Consider the following 20,345-nt stretch of genomic DNA (forward strand, 5'->3'; position numbering starts at 1 on the left):
CGGTGACTGACGGCTGTCCGGGCCAATCAGCAGGCGGCCTCCGGACAAGGCGAACAAAGACGCGCGCGGATCGGCCAATGGCGGCGCGGCGGTAGGCGGGGCATCCGGCCTCGACCGGAAGGCAAGGGGAAGCCGGCGCGGAGCAGAGCGGAGAGAGTCACAAAATGGCGGCTAGCGGCATTCTCATCGGCGACAAGTTGTACTCCAGCATCGCCCTGACCCTGGAGAACTGCCTGATTTCCGAAGAGAAGCTTTCCCTGACGGCTTCCGTGTCGGACGGGCTGGAGCCGGAGGTGGAGACCGACCTGAGGATCGTGGGATGCGAGTTAATCCAGGCCGCCGGCATCTTGCTCAAACTACCTCAGGTAGGCCGCGGGCCCTGCGGCCTTGCAGCGCAGGCTTTGTTTTCCATCGCTTTCGCTTTGTAACGAGACTGGGCTGGGCCCAGGGTTAAAACGTGGGTTTTTTAAGCGAGGGTTTGTCAAGGGTCCGGTCTCCCCTTTAATCTCCGGAGGTGCGGGCCCTGCGCTCCACAAAGGGTCTGCGGCCGCTCGGGGGAGGCGATGCGTGTCGATCGGCGCCAAGTAGCCGAAACTGCTGAATCAATCGAGTTTGTGGTCGGCGAATTACAATGGCTAAAAGTTAATGCGGGTTATTTTAACAGGCGCAGCATTTTTTTTTGTATTGCTCTTTTTTAATCGGCCCCAGAAAGGCTACAAGTTGTGGCACGGGGGCAGGGTCCCGCATCGTCTGTGAGGGTGAAAGACAGGAAATAGGTCAAGGCCACTTGTAGGTGCTCTGAACCCAGCTTTAGGTCTGGCTTTTCGTAGATCAGTTGGTCTCTGGATGCACATGCATAAATCTAAATCCAATTGGGATTGTAGTTAGATTCCTAGAAATGTGATATTATTTGTGTGTGTATATTGCTTTAAAACATCATTTTTGGTTTTTTTTTTGGCTGTGAGGCTGATTCTTTGGATTCAATTTCTGTGTTGAATAATAACAGATTTCCTAGTAACGTTATGACAACCCCACTCCCCCAAAAAATGCTTTGCATGTGGGGGTTAAATCCCTAATGCACCACTCTTTTATCCCGCATCATAATATTTCATGCTGAAATGTGTGCATGTGTCACCACAAAGTGCTTTTGCTCCCTCAGTCCCATTGTGTGTTTAATTCCATCATCTCAAATTGCTATAATCATGATCACCACCAGTGACAGACTAAGAAAGAAAGACTTGCATTTATACCTGTATAGCGCCTTTCATGACCACTGGATGTCTCAAAGCGATTTACAGCCAATGAATCACTTTTTGAAGTGTGGTCACTGTTATAATGTGGAAAACACGGCAGCCTGCTTGTGCACAGCAAACTCCCACAAACAACAATGTGATAACCAGATAATCTGTTTTTGTTATGTTGATTGAGGGATAAATATTGGCCAGGACACCAGGGATAACTCCCCTGCTCTTCTTTGAAATAGTGCCATGGGATCTTTCACGTCCACCTCTGAGGGCAGATGGGGCCTTGGTTTAATGGCTCATCCGAAAGGCGGCACCGCAGACAGTGCAACACTCCCTCATCGCTGCACTGGAGTGTCAGCCTAGAATTTTGTGCTCAAATTCCTGGAGTGAAACTTGAACCCACAACCTTCTGACTCAGAGGGGAGTGTGTTGCCCACTGAGTCACAGCTGACACTAGCAAAAATGCTTCACTTATGACTTGGAATGTTACTTCCATACAAAACAGAGTTTGATAGAACCAAGCATGGATTATTTAAAAATCCAAGTGGATATAATTTTTTCATGCCCATTGTTATACTTTGAATACTGAAATGCTTCCTACTTATTTGAGAATCAAGATTTTTTTGCTTTTTTAGTGTGGTCAGTGTTGGCACCGCTGCATTTATTGCCTATTTCTAATTACCCTGAGATGATGGTTGGGCACTTAAGCAATTTTTCAATACCTTGAGTGGTTTGTTAGACTGCTTCTGAGGCTAAAAGTCAACCATCTACTATGGGTCTGGAGTCATACGTAGGCCAGACCAGGTAGTGCCAGCAGTTTCCTTTCTTTGAAGGACATTCGTGAACCAATTAAGGGTTAAAGACAATCCAGCAGCTTTGTCATTTTTGTGATGCCAGATGTACTGCATTTTGCAGCTCATCATGGTGCAATTTTCACTTGAACCTCTGGGTTGCTAGTCCACTACCATAACTGGCATGTTACTGTACATATGAAGTTTATAAGTTCCAATGAAAGATTAAAAATAGCTTAAGAAATGGAAGTGCTGTGAAAAGGAAAAGCTTAAATGAGCCATTTTGCTGTGCACTTTGCTGTTGTAAATTTGCTTGGACCTTAGTAAATTGACTGGAAAAATAATGGTGCAAATTGGCTTGTATAAGAATTAATGCATTTAAGTTCCCAAACTATATAGTTTCTATTAAAATGTAGTTGAAGTAAAGGCAACTGGGTTTGCTAGGCTAATTGTGTTCTCTTCATTGATTTAGGTGGCAATGGCAACCGGACAAGTTTTGTTCCAGCGCTTCTTTTATTCAAAATCCTTTGTGAAGCATCCCATGGAGGTAAGTGTCAAAACAGTTTGAACTGATATATTCCAGAGGAATATTCAGAATATTAACTACCAAGATGTTACATCCATGTAAAGTGAATATTGTGTACAGTTTTGGTCTCCTAATCTGAGGAAGGACATGCTTGCTATTGAGGGAGTGCAGTGAAGGTTCACCAGACTGATTCCCGGGGTGACAAGTCTGACATATGAAGAAAGACTGGATCGACTAGACTTGTATTCAATAGAATTTAGAAGAATGAGAGGGGATCTCATAGCAACATATAAAACTCTGACGGGATTGGACAGGTTAGATGCAGGATGAATGTTCCCGATGTTGGGGAAGTCCAGAACCAGGGGTCACAGTCTAAGGATAAGGCATAAGCCATTTAAGACCGAGATGAGGAGAAACCTCTTCACTCAGAGTTGTGGGCCTGTGGAATTCTCTACTGCAGAAAGTTGTTGCGGCCAGTTCATTGGATATATTCAAGAGGGAGTTAGATGAGGCCCTCGCGGCTAAAGGGATCAAGGGGTATGGAGAGAAAGCAGGAAAGGGGTACTGAGGGAATGATCAGCTGTGATCATATTGAATAGTGGTGCAGGCTCGAATGGCCTACTGCACCTATTTTCTATGTTTCTATGTACTATCTGTGTTTTTTTTAATTCGGTAGGATGGAGGGTTTACATTCCTCTGTCTGCCAAAGTTGCTCTTGAGGCAACCACTAGGAAGTCTGCAAGAGAAACCCAGTGAGTAAGTATCGAGCGTCGACTTCCCCACTGGACCATGCTTAGATTGTCAAACCTCATCATAGTGTAGTATGGCATCATCTTGCCGTAGTGGTGGGACCCCTGTAAACCAATTTAGCAAATATTAGATCTACTTCATTGACTTAATGTTATTAGCATTGTGTGCTTGAATAGATGTTGTCAAACCACCTCGAGATCCTGATACTATATAGAAACATGTACCAAGTTTTGTTTTGATTTCTAGCTTGATCGTGACCATTCCTGGTCTGGTTTTAAGCAACTTATTTCCTTCTAAATCTGTTACGTATACAAAGCAGCTTTTCCATAGTATTGCATGCAGTGAGTCACGAGTGTGATGGGGAAAGTATTTTAGGAAATATTGGACACAAAGCGTGAACTAAATGCAAGATTTGTAATTTTTTACATGCATGTTTGTGGCATTGCTCAAGGTAAGTCAGAAGATGTGCGCTCCTGTCTTTGTGCTGGTGCTTGTCTCGCGCCTCTCTCGTTTTCTTCAGTTCTTTTTGGGTGGGGGGTGTTGGGTACAGAGCAGTGAGGCACTGAGTATCACTCCACATTTTCTGCTGGGGGAATGATTTTGCCAGGGCTACAGGCTTGCTGGATTGCAGTTGTCGTTTGAGTCGCAGATGGGGGAAGTGACCCAGGCTGTCACTTTGGAGCAGAGTTTGATTAAGCAATAAGAAAGCAACGTGAAGGGCATAGTGCTGTGAAGCATGGCACCATCTGGTATGGATACAATAGTGAATGTATGGAAAGCTTAGCGCAGGCTTTACCCAAGTGTGACAGACGCTGAGAAGCAGCCTTCCTGTAAACTCAAGAAGCAAGAGCTATATGTGAAACTTTTAATATACATGTGTTTGCTGTTTAGGTGATTCAGCATGTCCTGATAATCTGACATAATTGCAAATTTGTTCCTCATTTGACCTCCACTTGTAGTAATGGCTATAATGGTGAATTCTAGCACATGATTCAAATAATTCTCTATTTGACGAGCTGCACGTGTGAACAGAGGTTACAATGGATACATTTGTCTGGTTATGTTTTCTTGTGTTGTATAATACATAGTTGCATTGTATGTTTGGAATTTGAGTGCCACAGACCCCCAAATGGATGAGATGAAGTATGGACTGGACCCTGCATTTCTGAAATAAAGGTTTAATACTGGCATTCAGTTTATATTTTCTGCAGGTATCACAGAAGTATCGAGTGTAAACTGTATGGCACAGGACTTTCATATTGTTGCTTGGATACTTAAACTTTAAATGAGACCCTGTAACGCATTCATATTATGCTACAGGTTGAACCTCCTTATCCGGAACCCTCGGAACCTGGCCTGTTCTGGATAAGGGATTTGTCCGGATGAGGGGTGGTCACGTTAAATTGGATGGTACATGTATTGAGCAAGTGGATATCGGGGCTGGCTGGCTTGGAGCTGGGAGTGCGGCAGAGAGATCATTGGGGGTGGTGGATGGATCGCGGGGTCAGGCCAGCGATTGCGGGAGTCGGCAGCAAGGAAGACTTCAATTTGTTCATGTCGGAGTTCAGTGCATGAGCCATCCGGTGGCCGGGAATAGCTCTGGACAACGGGTGGTTCCGGGTAAGGGAGTTCTGGATGAGGGAGGTTTAACCTGTATTTCACTGGCATAGTATTCAGGCGTTCTGTTCCTATTTTCATCTTCATTCTTGCTGCGTTGTACTTTTACCATGGTTCCTGTTCCTGGTGGCCATCTAATACCTTTGCTGCGCACGAGTTTCTAGCTGTTGAATGAAAGCAGGATTGGACACTGGCGTAACTTCCTAAAGTCCTGCTGACATTCTTTGGCTATTTTCACGTGCGTTTAGGAAATTTCCAGTTATCGGGCCCAAATTTGGCCCTCCGATTTTTCACCGCACTTACGTGAGGTGCGCCGACTTCCTGCGCTCAAAACGGAACCGAAAAGATATCCCCATATTCTGGCCCCTCTGCCGACTCCCGGGGCTTGGCGCAGCATGGCGAGTCCATTGGGGGGCAAAGCTGAGGCCCTGCGCCTAAAAGAGTGCCGGCATATCTCCGCATGCGCAGTAGAGCGTTCGCGCATGCGCAGTAGCCCCTCCCATGGTTGTGATGATGCGTGCCTGCAGCGTGGGACCCAACGCGTCCCTACCCCGGGCTGAGTGGCCTGCCGCACAGGCCGGCCGCTGCCCTCCCGTGCTGAGGGCTACAAGGAACAGGTTGGTGCGGGAAGAGTTTTGATCGGGGGCGGGTGGAGAGTTTCTTTAAATGATTTAGAAAAAGTTTCTGTCAATGGCACAATTCAAACTGGCTGTTAAGAGGTGAGAATGAATAGAGAAAACTTTCCTTAGGTTTGGTGTCTCAGTACCAGCAAATATCTGGTCGTGGCTTTAATTTTAGTAGTAATCATGACTTAGGTCAATTTTTTTTAAAATCCCACCAATTCTTAGTGAACAACTGCATGGATGCCCATAGATACCCTGTTGGGAACATTTCCATCAGCCCCCATGGGTGCCTTATTGGGGAGTAACTGCATGGGCACCCTCGGGTACCTTGCACAAGTGACCATCGTTCATTCGTGTGTAAGCCCGAGCCTTGACAATCGGAGAAAGGCAGGCTATGTGACCACGAGGGACATCACACCCTGTTCCACTTTTCACCTGACCTCTACACATAGAACAGTTCCAGCAGGCTCAATGAATAGTGACCAGGTGCTGGAACCCCGGTTGATTTTCCGCTCCCTAACCCCGATGACATCAAGGCCAGTTGTATTACTCCTATCATTGCACCACCCACGATCACTACCTCATGATGGTGTGATGACACAAGATAACAACTTGCATTAATATAGCCCTGCTAGCAAAATATTTGATTCATAAATGGTTTTATGAAACCCTTTATCTTCTGATATAATGATAAAAAGTGCATATTTTATGAAGCTTTATATAGTGAAATGTGTAAATTATGCAACGGTTACAGTACAAGATCTGTATTAGTTGTTGTGAAGGTGTTTAGCGCTTTGCTTCCCTCCTTTTCCCCCCCCCCCCCCCACCCTCCCAATCTCTGGCTACCTGCGCTGATTTCTTAATTCTCTACGAGGGTTTTCTGTGCGGCCACATACACTGACCTAAGTTAGTTTGGAGCAACTATTAGCTGCCCAAAGTGGATTAAATGGCCAAAACAGGCATAGGTGGCTGGTACCGCCCCCTTTTGGGGGAAAAAAACTAAACTTTAAAAAAATCCTAACTAACTCAATTACACCGACGCAAATTAAATGTGCAGAATGGGGATTTTTAAGATACTCCAGAAAAATCAAGTTGCTCCAAAAAAAAAAACTGAGCAACTCCTGGGCAAATTTGGGCCCATTGAACCGTTCGCTGTTGTATGTAAGACTTTGCCTCTATTTGTGATAGTGTGAAATTCAGTGGAGTTTCCCAACTGACATACGAAAAATAAGGCGGTCGCAATTCTACAGACTTTCAGAAGTTCTGTGATAAGGCACAAATTTTAATTGAGGATGAGGAAAGGTCATTTAGCCCTCTGGTATCCTGATTCTCCCAGCTTAGCATCAAACTGTTGTCTTGGCTTAATTAGCATAGGGAACGGTAGCATAGTGGTTATGTTACTGGATTAGGAATCCAGACACCTAGACTAATGATCCAGAGACATGAGTTCAAATCCCACCATGGCCCTGAAACTACCAGATTGTCATGAAAACTGATCTGGTTCACTAATGTCCTTTAGGGAAGGAAATCTGCAATCCTTACTCGGTCTGGCCTGTATGTGACTCCAGACCCACAGCAATGTGGTTGACTCTTAACTGCCCATCTGAAATGGCCTAGCAAGTCACTCTGTTGTACCAGGCCACTACAAAAAAGAACAGCAGTTCTTCTCCAGGGCAATTCGGGATGGGCAATAAATACTGGCCTTACCGGCAATGTCCACATCCCATGAATAAATAAATTAATTGGTAGCACTATCAACTTTTGTCACAAGCCGCAATATGCACATAAGGTACTGTCTTTGGGCTGAGACATGAAACTGAGGTACCATTTGCCAGCTCAGGTGAAAGTAAAAGACCTCGTGGCTCTATTTGAAGAGGAGCATGGAGTTGTTCCCAGGTCTTGGTTCAAATGATCTCTTTGACAAGTGCCAGTAATATAACCACTATGCAAATTATCTCTTCGACCAGATTATCTGTTGATTCATTCATTTTGCTGTTGATGAAATCTTGCTGTGTGTAAACTGGCTGCCACATTTGCTAGTGTAACAATTGCAGCTGTACATACAAATCTGAATTTGAAAACTTACAGCCTTAAGTCACTGGTTATCGTGAGATCTATCTGATCAATGATGGCAGCAGCAAAACTAACATTCTTCAGAAAGGCTTTGTCCGTGAAGTGGACATAGTAAGTAGTGACCAAAAACATCAAATGGAGAATTCGAGAAGAAAGGTGAGTGACTAGGTAAGTGCTGACCTCCTTGAAGAGTTGTAAAATACAGTTGGAAGGGAAGTAAAATAGGTCACTTAAAAAAAAAAAGGGAAATAAATGAAAACTAACATTACAAATTCCATTTTCTCCCCCCCCCCCTCCCTCCAAAATCTCAAACAGATATTATCAATGGCCTGCGTTCATCTGGCATCTAAAATTGAAGAAGACCCCAGGCGCATTCGGGACGTCATCAATGTGTTTCATCATTTGCGAAAACTCAGGGAGAAGAAGTAAGTTGCAAATGTTTATATGTTAGCAACCATAAAACATATCTAATAACGTGATCTGTTCAATTATTGAAAGGGCTGCTATTTTCAGCTACCTTCTAACTGAAAATAATTGAGCTTTAGTTAAAGTTGGAGAAAATTCCAAGCTAGAAGTAAATATTGCACAATCTTAATTTCAAATTCAGCAACTGTTCTGAAAAATATAATTTTTAACTAGGTCGAGGTAGGTTTTGTTTATAATTGCGGTATTAACTGTATGATAGTTAAGTCTTGTGATAAGTAACACTTCGGATATATGTGCTCAAGTTGAAAGGTCATTTACCAGCCATTTTATTAATGAAACCGTTGCAATCTCTGTAGAGGATAAAATTGGAACAGCTCATTTAGTGAACGAACATTATTTTAAAACAGTATATGGAACCTATTTTTAGCCCACATTCTTGAAATGGATGTTTATCTTGAAAGCACTCTGGCCCTTGAAGCAATTTCCTTCCAAGACCAACAGGTAAATGGCCATAAAGCTGTTTTCTCAGGTTCCTTAATACAAATCAGCTGATGTCTGTGTAATAAGTGTTCCCATGCATAATAGCTGATTGAATACCCAGAGCTGTCACAGAGGTGATGTGCTTGCTTTAAGTTCCATTCAATTCTTGCTACAGAGTGCCACAACACCTGTTTGTTCGACTGAACAAAGCTACTGTGCTGGCAACTATTGTCTTTAGACATGCAGGGTATGTCATTGAGATTAATAGCAACTGTCTTGTCACTTAAATAACTTTCGGAAAGGTGTTTAAATCGAAGAAACCAACAGAAGTGTCATGGGAGAGTACAATAAGACAAGATTTGCGAATCAATATTAGACCTTGTCCCAAAATTCAACGCCCCAGTTAATACCATCATATGAGGATAATTATTTTCTGCTAATATTTCTAATTTTAACATAATGGCCAGTATTCTTTCTGAACTGATGTGCTTTTCTGTTATGTTAAAGATCTCCTGTGCCACTTCCTTTGGACCAGAGTTACGTCAACCTAAAGAACCAAGTCATAAAGGCAGAAAGACGAGTGCTAAAGGAGCTAGGATTCTGTGTTCATGTCAAGCACCCTCACAAGGTTTGTCAATTTAACCTATTTGAGATAGAAAAGAAACTTGTTTTACTAGAGCACTAGTTTGGATAGCGGAGTTTGGTGGTCTACAGTACGCTTCCTTCCCTTTCGTCAACAGCAAGCTAAGACTATCAAAGACACTGGCCTAGATTATTTTACAACTTTCAGTTATTTCAAATGAACGTTTTATTTTTCTACCATGGATTGACCTAAACTAAATCTGTGTACGAGGTTAATCAAACTCATTATTTTACCGCGTTATTTTCACAACCATTGGCTAGTTTTAGCAGAATATCAGAAATACTGATTTTTGCTACATACTTCAGAGGGGACAAAGCATGCATTTGTTCGAATGCAGTATTATCATTGCAGTGCTGGTACTGCTGAGCCATTGAAGGTCACAACAATCCTGACCAGGTTTTTGGGAACAGTCTTGCTCTACCATTTGAGTGTGGGACTCGGTCAGGGTTGCAAGTTGGAACTCCAGCCTTTTGCTGCTAAAACTTGCTTTCTTGTGAATTTTGACTTCTTAACATGTCTGGAAGTTATTGAGTGGGCACAATGCTCTTGATAAACAGATCCTGGAAATCTGTAATAAAAACAGAAAATGCTGGAACTGCTCAGCAGGTCTGTAGAGAAAGGAATGTACGGTTATCGTTTCAGGTCTATCACCTTCCATCAAAATCGGAGTGCTGGATCTCCGTTTGAAGGGTGGGCTAATGGTAACACAACAAAGGTGCTGTTTTTCAGGAACTGTGCTGGAGTATGTGGCCTAAACTATTACTGTCCAATATTCAAAATCATGGGATTGAAATGGGAAGGCCTGAAAAGCACCAAACATGAAATGTTTTTACAACCATTAAAGTGGAAATCCTAGGAGTTAGACAATTCATTTGATGTTGGGCAAATGGTTCTAGTATTTTTGGGGGTCAAACAATTGCAGTCCAGAAATAAAAGTCGACAAAGCCACATGGTACAGTTGCAGTCCTCTATCTCCACCACTAGAGGCTGAAGTGCCGTGTTTTGGTTACCGGAAACTGGTGGATATAATGCTGTAGAGATTTTATACATTTCCATTGGACGTTAGATTGAGACTTATCCTGGTCCTGGATGTCGGACCAGTGGAATTTAACATCTGAAATCAAAGGCAATTAGAAACACTGGAAAGACTTTTGAGTAAGTAAGTGCCACCTGTATCGGTGTATACAATTTTTATTCTTGCTTAAGAAATCTTGCGTACAAATCTACTTGCTGCATATTGAAAATGCTGTTCTGTCAAAAAGTGTATTGCATAGATTGGAAAAATTTTTTTTTTAAATGCGAGTTTTTCAATACTGGACCTTGGAAAGGCCTGGGGGCAGTGAAAAGATGGCAAGCAGAGAACTTTCCTCTCATCTGCCTCTGGTGGGTTATTTATCCACCTTGTGGCTGAATATAGATTGAAGTTAGCAAAGATCCTGAGATACTTTTTCTGCTGAGGGAACAGAGATGGTTGCAGACTGAATTACATGCGAGAGAGAGAGTGTGTAACTAAGAATGTAATTCTGTTTTTATTTTTAAAAATTGTGGGTTTACATATTATATTGACCTTTATAGTGTTGGAATAATTGTTTTACTACCCCATAGTTCTGAGGGAAATTACTGAAATATGAACAAATACATTTGGGGGAGAAGGAACTTGTAGTATAAACTCTTTGCTTTCTTCACTCTACGCCGCCATAATTCCCATCGTTTAATAATTGGTTAAATGAACCCTGTTTCACCAGGGCAGCTTTGATCGCTTTCCCCTCTCTCGCAATTCAAATGAGAGCAAGTGGGTTTAAACGTCATTTAAGGCTATAGCTGGGGCTCATAACTGGTTCAGTGCTTTACTGTCAGAGTTACGGGCCATAGTATTCTTGTAGAAATGCATTGCTGAGTGTGCCATTTACAAACACAAAAAATACAGGTGATTTTTCTATTTTTTTAATGAGCTTTTTTGATGGGAGAAGGGACCATTTGACTCCATTAAGTTCTTGGGCATTGAGAAGGTGTGCATTGGGGGATAAAAGTATAATTCCAGAATTATTCCAATTAAAATCTGTATACTGAAGTTGTTTAGCTGAAAACAGCTGGTCAACTGAAATGAAGAATAGGGATGGTGTTAATGGTGTATTAGGTTCTGTTTACAACCACTCCACTAATAACTAATTGAGGTTCAGTTGTAACTCTATAACCTGTATCTTCCAGATTATCGTTATGTATCTTCAGGTGTTAGAATGTGAACGTAACCGGCCTCTGGTCCAGACTGCATGGTAAGTTGATTTTCTTTGTTTCTGTTAGATGACCAGCAAAGACAGTGGCAGAAATATGTATCCATGTGTTTTTCTCCTACCCCGCCCTTCACTGTGCACCATTCCCTGGCTTATGGGCAGGATGGCAACCTTTGACCAGGCCTCTGCTGCTCTTGTCAGCAAGGGAATGCAGGAGAGCATTCAGTGACTGATCCAAACACTTTAGAAATGTATATAGTGACTTCTTTCTTTGTGAAGAGGTGCTTAATCTTTGCTATTCATTTTCCTTGACACAAAGCCAAGGTCAGAAAGTTACCGTGTGGGAAACCGCAAGCACAAAGTTAACTTACTGAATATGCCTTAGGAGAAGTAAGAATATGTTAATATACCTGTAACAGCTTCTGTTCAGTGACATTAATCCCATTTATCAGAACGATATTGGGGGAAAATTTGACTTGCTAGACTGTTGAATCTTATTTTTCAAACATGTACTGCCTGATTTATGTAAAAATCATACTACGATAACGTTTCATATTTCTGCTTACTAGTCTTTTTTGGCTGGTGTAGCATTTGCTTAATTGAGAACCCATTTTAACTTCTCTTTTTTTCTACTCTTTCGATCAAAGGGTAGACCCTGATGGTAAGTGACTAAGACTTCTGAACTGCCCTCCAAGCACTTTGATGCCAGGATGGCCCTAACTGGCTGCCACTTTGAACCAATCCATTGCAGGTTCTCCTCCAAGAAGGCGGACTGTCTAGTGAGAGGTGGTATATAGTAACTGGCCAACTGCTTCTTGTGTTAAACAAATATTTGTTAATATTGAAATATTGATTTCTGTTTTATAAATATTAAAATGCTAAATTCTTAAAAGTAATCAGTAATTTTAATACGTGTGTGTATATATGTGTATATATATATATATATAATATAATTAATAGCTTTAATTGTTTGATTAGAAGCAATTATGTAATGGTTCTATTTTTATTAATTGATGTAATGGAAGAAAACCTAATCAAAAGACTGTTAATGAGACTGTTGAAACTCTTCTGACTGTTGTGCAGCACCTGTGATATCTTGCAGCTTCTCAATTACTGATTTGGCTGAAACTTGCTTACTGGGACTAATGAGCAAGAAGATTTATTCTGTGTCGTTGTCGCTAAAGAAGACTGGGGAGACTTGAAAGTGCTTTCACTGAGTATTTGCATCAAATGTGACAGTTACCGAGAAGAGCATTTCTATAATATTTGATTGCGTGGCCCATAAGATTGGATAAAGACTGATTTCAAGTGTACAAAGAATCGAGTCACATTATTGATCTTTAATCTGTACAGGCTTGAGAAGATATCAGTGACTGGAATATTGCCGGTGTATGGAAAAGCTGTTATTTTTTGCGATTTACATGCGTTTGTGATCAAGGAGACAAGAAGTTCAGATATTCTAGCATGGATCATTATCTCGAGACTTTCATTAAATATGGATGTTTTAAGTATGCCTTAATTTTACATTGCATGTCTTGAGTTGTATTGGTTTATCACGAGAGCAGACCAGTGAGTAGATCAGCACGGAGGTTAAAATGGGTTCTCTGCGTTTCTTTTTTTTTCTTCTTGTGTTCATTACCATACAGGGATCAAAATGCTTATTTGTGCAATACTTGCAGATTTTTTAAACGGCTTATCCAACATAGCTGTGGAAGAATAAATTGCCACTAAGTAAAAGATGCTGTAAGTTATACCAGAGTTTTTAGTGAACGACATTACCATTTCACAAATGACCCAATGTAATCCAAGTGTACTGGGAGCTGGTCTTCAGCGACTTTAGTGGTTTGTTTTTGGCAATGTGATAATTCTTGTACAGTAATGAAGTCGATTCTGAATGTCTGGGTTTGAATCCCTGCCTCAACTACTACTTGAATATGGTTAACTTCTGGCCAAACTATGGAAATTGCTTAGATTTTAGTTGGGGCGGCGAGCTCTTTTGGAATACAAATTCTCTGGGGAGGATTGCTATTCTGGGAGACTTCTGTAAATGTTCAGTTTTACAGTATAAAGTGATGTTGAAAACTATGCAGAAATCTGCAATTCATATAGGCCTGCATACTCGAACGAAAAGGAATAAGAAAATAGAAGCTGCAAAAGTGTCATGTAGAAACTGCATTTGGATTGAAGTATTGGATCAAAATGTCTAAATGTACTAGAGTAGCTAGAATTGGCACTTTAGGAATTCTCCTTAACTGACCATGATGAATCAATGGAGGTGTGCTTTGGTTATAAGCTGTAGTTTCTCGTTAAGAAATAAATTGTAATGGTGCTTGATCTAAATTGACAAATAAGTTATGGGCGAGCCAATCTGCATCTTTGGCAAAAAGCATTTGGTCATCTCCAGATTCTTTAAATTGTTCATTTTTATTTTTTCATTGTTCTACTTTTGGTTGTGCTACAAAAATAACAGAAAATTGAGCATTTTGAACCCTGTGTGGCTGTTTAACTTTTCATTTAAAGCAGTTACTCTCAGAAACTAGCAGTATGTTGGGTGGGTTGCCGCAACCTTTTTGTTGTCTATTTCAGGAATTATATGAATGACAGCCTGCGGACAGATGTGTTTGTCCGGTACCATCCAGAGACCATTGCCTGTACATGTATCTACTTGGCTGCGAGGGCACTTGAGGTTGGTGAACATCTGCTTGCTCCCCACAGACATGCACTTTTTTCTCCTCTATCTATTTTGCTGGGATAAAGTTCTACAGTTTCTGGCCAGCTGTCCAGTGTCACGGCCAAGTAGCCATTCTTCATATGAGTTAGGCACTTTCAACTGCAGAGGAAATCATGACCAATCTTTGCGAGCAAGAAGTCATTGGAAGACGAATGGGGTTGGGATTGCTGATTTCTCTTTTTTTTTTAAATCTCCCTCCACCTCACTGCAGCCTAAAAGCGATAGTGACTTACTGCCTTGGCTAAGACCAGCAAATGGAGCGCAGATCAAATCTCTCTCCTTCTGGTCTATGTGGTTTAGCACTACTCTGGCCAGTGCTTTTATTCTGTCAATCACTGGAGGAATTAATGCAGTCTTTAAAAGGAGTCTTAAGTTTAGAAGCAGTTTTTAATCACTAGTTTTCTTTGATCGAGGATGAAAGAGGCATTGATATTGCTACTTTTATGCAAAATAGACAGCAAATCATACTGCATTTCTTATACAAAATGTGACTGCAGAGCCAGTAACCGTAACGATTAGGTTAATGAAAGTATTTCTAGTTGCATTGAGAATGTTAAACTCACAAGTAAGTTAATTTAATGGCCCTGTAATCTAGTTTAACACTCTTGCAGATTCCACTTCCAAATCGACCCCATTGGTTTCTACTGTTTGGAACAAGTGAAGAAGAAATGAAGGAAATCTGTGTGAAAATCTTAAAGCTCTACACCAGGAAGAAGGTTTGGAACTTAGAGATACAAATTGATTGTATTGCCTTGGTTGTTTTTTCTTTCAATGAAAATGAATACAATGAGACTTGTTCTTAATTTAGAATGCCAACTATTCTTGCAGGCAAATTTGGAATACCTTGACAATGAAGTTGAAAAGCGGAAGGCGGCTCTTCAAGAAGCGAAAGCTAAAGCCAAGGGCCTTTTGCCAGATGGTACACCTGCGTTAGATACTGCACCTAGCTTCTCGCCATCCTCAAAACCAGGTGCAAGCGCTTTTTTTAATGTGGGAAACTAAAAGCAACTTGACTGAATTGCCAGTCATCCCTCTACTAGTCACTTGATAGTTTTAGCACTCAACCAGTTACTTCAAACTTGATGTGATGACTTGCTGTTATTTACTTGTATAATCTTTGTATTAATAACTAATCAAATGACTTCTGAAACCCTCAATGCTCTAAATGTTAATTAAATTAACATGTAGAGCATTGAGGCTACATATGTACCTCTTAAGGTGAGGAAATTGGAGATGTATTAGTCATAATTTTCCGAAGCTCTTTAGATTGGGAAAACTGCAGATGTCACTCCATTATTTAAGGGAGGGAGAAACCAGTTAACCAGTCAGTTTATCAGTGGTGGTAAAGTTATTATATCATAAAGGACAAGAGTAATTGAATACTTGGTCAAGCACCAGCTGATCAAAATGGATTTGTGATGGGTTGGTCATGTCTGACTAATCTAGTTAAATTTTGTGAAGAGGTCCCGAGCGTGGTGAATAGGGTGTGTCTATGGATGTTGTCTCGATGGACTTCCAGAAGGTTGCCCACAAAAGACTAGTAGCAAAAATGAAAGCACGTGAAATTGAAGGTCGCCTCGTAACCTGGGTTGATAATTGGGGGTTGAGAGAGAGATGGGATAAATGGAATGTTTTCTGATAGTGTGACAAGAGGTGTTCCCCAGTGATCTGTGCTGGAACCTCAGCTTTTCACCATATATATTAATGACTTGAATGGAGAGCCATATATCCAAGTTTGCTCAACACAACAAGTTAGGTGGCATCGTAAATAGTGTAGATGGAACAGAAAGTTGCAAAGTGACAATAGATTCAGTGAAAGATGAAAACTGGCAGATGGAGTTCAATGTGGGGAAGTGTGAGGTCATCCATATTGGACCCAAGAAAGAGATCAGTGTATTTTCATGAAGATGAGGAGCAGAGATTTAGGGGTCCAAGTACAGAAATCACAAGGCTTATTGGACACATACAAAAAATATCTTAAAAGCCTAGTGAAATGTTGGCTTTATCTCAAAGGGCCTGGACTACAAAAGGTGGACAATCTAAAACTCTGGTAGACCCCATTTAGAGTGCTTCGTTCAGTCTGGACACCGCACCTCAGGAAGAACATATTGGCCTTGGAGGGGTTGCAGTGCAGATTGACCAAAATTATATCTGTACTAAAAGGGTTAAATTATGAGAACAGGTTGCATAGACTAGGCTTCTATTCCCTCGAGTATAGAAGATCTATTGTGGTGTTTAAGATAGTTAAAGGAATTGAATAACGTAGATAGAAAATATTTCCTCTGGTGGTGAAGTCCAGAACAAGGGGCATAACCGTAAAATTTGAGTTAGACCATTCGGGGTAATGTCAGGGAGCACTTCTTCACACAAGGGTAGTGGAAATCTGGAACGCTCTTTCCCCCAAAAAGCGGATGGTGCTATGTCAATTGAAAATGTCAAAACTAAGATTGATTTTTTTGTTGGGTAAGGGTATTAAGGGTTACGGAACCAAGGCAGGTGGATGGAATTAAGATACAGGTCAGCCATGATCTAATTGAATGGCAGAACAGGCCTGAGGTGCTAAATGGCCAATACGATTTGCTAATATTTTTTTCTAATAATCTGTTCTTTATAGATTCTCCCAAGGATGGGAAGTTTGAAAAACCTTCGCCGCTATCTATTCAGGCAATGAAAAATGCGAGAAGAAAACTGGAGGAGGAAGAAAAATGGCCCCGATCTACTAGTCCTTTTAATGGGTGAGTAAGGAATATTTTCATTAATGCTGGATTGCATTCTGTAGTTAGCAAGTAGCAAATTTAAATGGTTAACATATTTATTATTGACCAGTTACAAATGATTTCTTTCAAAGTTAGTTTTCAGTAAGATACTGGATACAAGGTGACAAGGAAAATTGCCTCTTATAAGAAGTCGGCCCAAAAAATTCACCAACTGGACAGCATTGTATTACCAGAATTTCCTCAACTGGCTTCTAAAGAAAATTTGTCTTGGTCAGCTTTGTTATGAATATAGATACCTACTTTCCAATTACAAAAATAACTTTGTGTTTCTAGTGTTCAAAAGGGGAAGAGCAGCAGAAGTCGAAGCAGAAGCAAAGGTCGGAGTTACTCAAGGTCTCGCTCAAGATCACATTCCCCAAGGAGGCGGTAAGTAAAACATTTTTTGTATGTCAGAATTTCACTGGTTTGTGTTAGGTTTTTCTGTCTGTGCCAGACATTTCTCTCGTGCTTGTGCTTAAGATCACTCTGTGAACCAAAATGATTTTGTATGGACAATATCTGGCAACATAGCAGTGCCCAGTGTTGGAACAAAATACCCTGTTACTGTAATTGACTCTGAAAATGCCACCAGCTCTTGTCATGCTGTCATCTACACACAACAGAAGAATGATCACTCTTGTCAGAATTCGTGGCTGAATTTACAAATGGCCACAGAATTAGCCCTGCTTGATGCTCCCCCCATCTCTAAGATTGTTTATTTCAAAAATCTTAGTGTGAAACAGCAGCCAACAATGATAGAAAAATGCTTTTCTTCTGTGGAGAATCACATACGATGACAGTCGGTCAATTAGTGACTTGGCATGAATTTTGAGAAGGGTAGTAAAAGGACCAGGAGTTTGACTCCCTGGACATGAAGTGCCGTGTTCCTGTTCACATGCTCCAATTCATCAGAGTTGCTTCAAGAACCGTTTGCTGCTGTTCTTGCCCTCTTTATTTTAGCAAAGGTTATTTCCTTAATTTCATCATCATAGGCAGTCCCTCGGAATTGAGGAAGACTTGCTTCCACTCTTAAAATGAGTCCTTGGGTGGCTGAACAGTCCAATACGAGAACCACGGTCCCTGTCACAGGTGGGACAGACAGTGGTTGAGGGAAAAGGAGGGTGGGACAGATTTACCGCACGCTCTTTCCGCTGCCTGCGCTTGATTTCTGCATGCTCTCGGCGATGAGACTCTGTGCTCAGCGCCCTCCCGGATGCTCTTCCTCCACTTAGGGCGGTCTTTGGCCAAGAACTCCCAGGTGTCAGTGGGGCTGTTGCACTTTTATCAGGGAGGCTTTGAGGGTGTCCTTGTAACGTTTCCACTGTCCACCTTTGGCTCGTTTGCCGTGAAGGAGCTTCGAGTAGAGCGCTTGCTTTGGGAGTCTCGTGTCTGGCTTGCGAACAATGTGGCCTGCCCAGCGGAGCTGATCAAGTGTGCTCAGTGCTTCAATGCTGGGGATGTGTGTTTTGATCGTAAATGTTTTAACGTGTTTAATGGAGCTTCATATCTGAACTCAAGAACTGAAAGTTGGCAAACTGAGTCTTCATTGTGCCATTAGCACTGCTGCTGGCTAACTTTATCCAAAAGTGTGTATTTCTACTGACATTGTTAAAAGAATTCTCTTGTTTTTGTAATTTGATACTATTTATGTACTAATTTGTGTTCTGGAACTATTTCTTTTTGTTTCAACAATAATCTCCTCTGCCAACAGAAGAACAAGAAGTCGTTCTGCATCCAACAGCTCTCGATCCCGCAGCCACTCGAGAAGCCGCAGTGATTCCCCTCCACAAAGACACAAACGAAGCTCGCCTTACATTGGCAGGCCAAAAGCCAAAGAATATGATGATATGCGAGAATACAAATACAATTCCCATAAACACAGGCGATCGCACAGCAGGAGCTACAGCAAAAGCTTGTCACGGTCCCGAAGCAGATCCAGAGAGCGTTTAGATTTTCCTCGCAAGCACAAAGAAAGTCGGAGCCATCACCGAGAGCGAAGGCACGATCAATCGCGATCTTACGAAAGGTCTGCAAAACATCACAACAGTCATTCTGGCCACAGCAGGCACAGGCGGTGATGGACTGAGCCTGTATCTATGTAGTTTACATAGCTTTGTATTATTTCAGGATTTATACAAAATCTCTAAACTTGTCTTTGTTGAAGAGATTTAAATGGAGAATTGAGGGTTAGTTTGTGTAAATTGCACTGCTTGTATTGTAGTTTTCTGAGGGCAGATGTAGCTCCTGCTGACATCCTAATCAGTTTTTGATAGTATCTTACCAACTGCTGATAACTTTCATATTAAATATTTTCTGATAAACTTTGGTCGTGTACAGTTTACACAGCCTTGTATTGTTTCAGGGTTTATAAATTATTTTTTTTAAACTTGCCTGTGTTAAATGTGACATTTAAGATTTGCTTTCCTGTTAACTGTTTGTGTATATAAGGCCGTAAACAGACGTACATGTGCAATGCACCTTGGGGGGTTGGGGGAGAGAGAGAGACAGAAATGCCCTCTTCGGTACAGTCAGTTTCAGCTGGCTTGGAAACTACATTTTGTGGACAATGTTGTCTCGGCACATTTGAAGGGGTGTGCAGTCAGGTGCCAATTTCATTTAGCAAAAATTAGTTTAACAGGAATCCCTTTTGAATGTGCGATTGAATACTTACCACCTGTTATCTTGTACTCAGTCCTAACTATTAGACTTGGATTGATGGTGATACGGTTTTTTTAAAAAGATACATGGCTACTTTTTTTGCTGCTGCATACACTAATGTATTTTTCAGAAAGTAGCCATGCGCTTTGTAGTTATGTAAAGTACTTTAAACATTTTTTTCTCCGAGAAGTAATAATGTACCTAAGATAGTGTGGTTACTTGTAATTTGTCAAAAGATTTTCAAGTTCTTTTTGAGGGGGAAGGAAGGTGATAATTGTCTGTCTGTTCAAGCGTACATGTTCTGTTCTATTAAGTAAAATAAATTGCTTAAAACCAGGAGATATTGTACATAAACAAGCCTTTTAATGTAGTGCAGCAAACATACATGTGCCTTGAATATGTAAGTTTTATGAACTACAAATGAAATTTGAATATGCATATACTGTAAATAAATTTTTTTTACAAAGAAAACTTGCCAATGCACTTTGGGTTTTGAAATTGTGCCAATTGCTATTAGGCCTCCACACTTAATGATCATTAGCGTGACTAGTCATTAATATCTTAAATTATTAATTCAGGCTGAAAACAAAGTGCCTGTTTGTTGATGTTTGCAGCCAGGCCTCGTACAATGGAAGATGATGGGAAATCATGGCACGAACATTTAGGCTGCAAGATAGTAAAAGTCTAAATGTTACAAGAAGCTATTCATAAAATCCATCTCTGTCCCTGTAATTTAAAGCCCGTGTAACTCGCCCCCCGGGTTAAATGGGTCTGGCTACCTCCTTAAGGATTCCAC

At 41.2% G+C, this 20,345-nt stretch overlaps 1 protein-coding gene across 2 annotated transcripts; it reads left to right on the forward strand.

The window, feature by feature from the left end:
- Positions 1-114: 114 nt before the first annotated feature.
- On the forward strand, positions 115-20,020 carry LOC139228973 (cyclin-L1-like). 2 transcript variants are annotated; one of them, XM_070860590.1, is made up of 11 exons: positions 115-365; positions 2,508-2,582; positions 7,940-8,049; positions 9,038-9,158; positions 11,382-11,446; positions 13,991-14,090; positions 14,747-14,851; positions 14,964-15,105; positions 16,750-16,870; positions 17,186-17,278; positions 18,603-20,020. In XM_070860590.1, exons 1-11 carry the CDS (start codon positions 165-167, stop codon positions 18,967-18,969), a joined length of 1,500 nt encoding a protein of 499 aa, XP_070716691.1. In that variant the 5' UTR covers positions 115-164; the 3' UTR covers positions 18,970-20,020. The 2 variants fall into 2 exon arrangements, with proteins under 2 accessions (XP_070716691.1, XP_070716692.1); XM_070860591.1 differs by lacking the exons at positions 115-365; positions 2,508-2,582; positions 7,940-8,049; positions 9,038-9,158 and adding an exon at positions 12,052-12,065 and having other exon boundaries at positions 11,404-11,446.
- Positions 20,021-20,345: the final 325 nt, after the last annotated feature.

The sequence above is a fragment of the Pristiophorus japonicus genome, chromosome 18 (assembly GCF_044704955.1).
Source record: "Pristiophorus japonicus isolate sPriJap1 chromosome 18, sPriJap1.hap1, whole genome shotgun sequence".
In the NCBI taxonomy this organism is placed as follows: Eukaryota; Metazoa; Chordata; class Chondrichthyes; family Pristiophoridae; genus Pristiophorus; species Pristiophorus japonicus.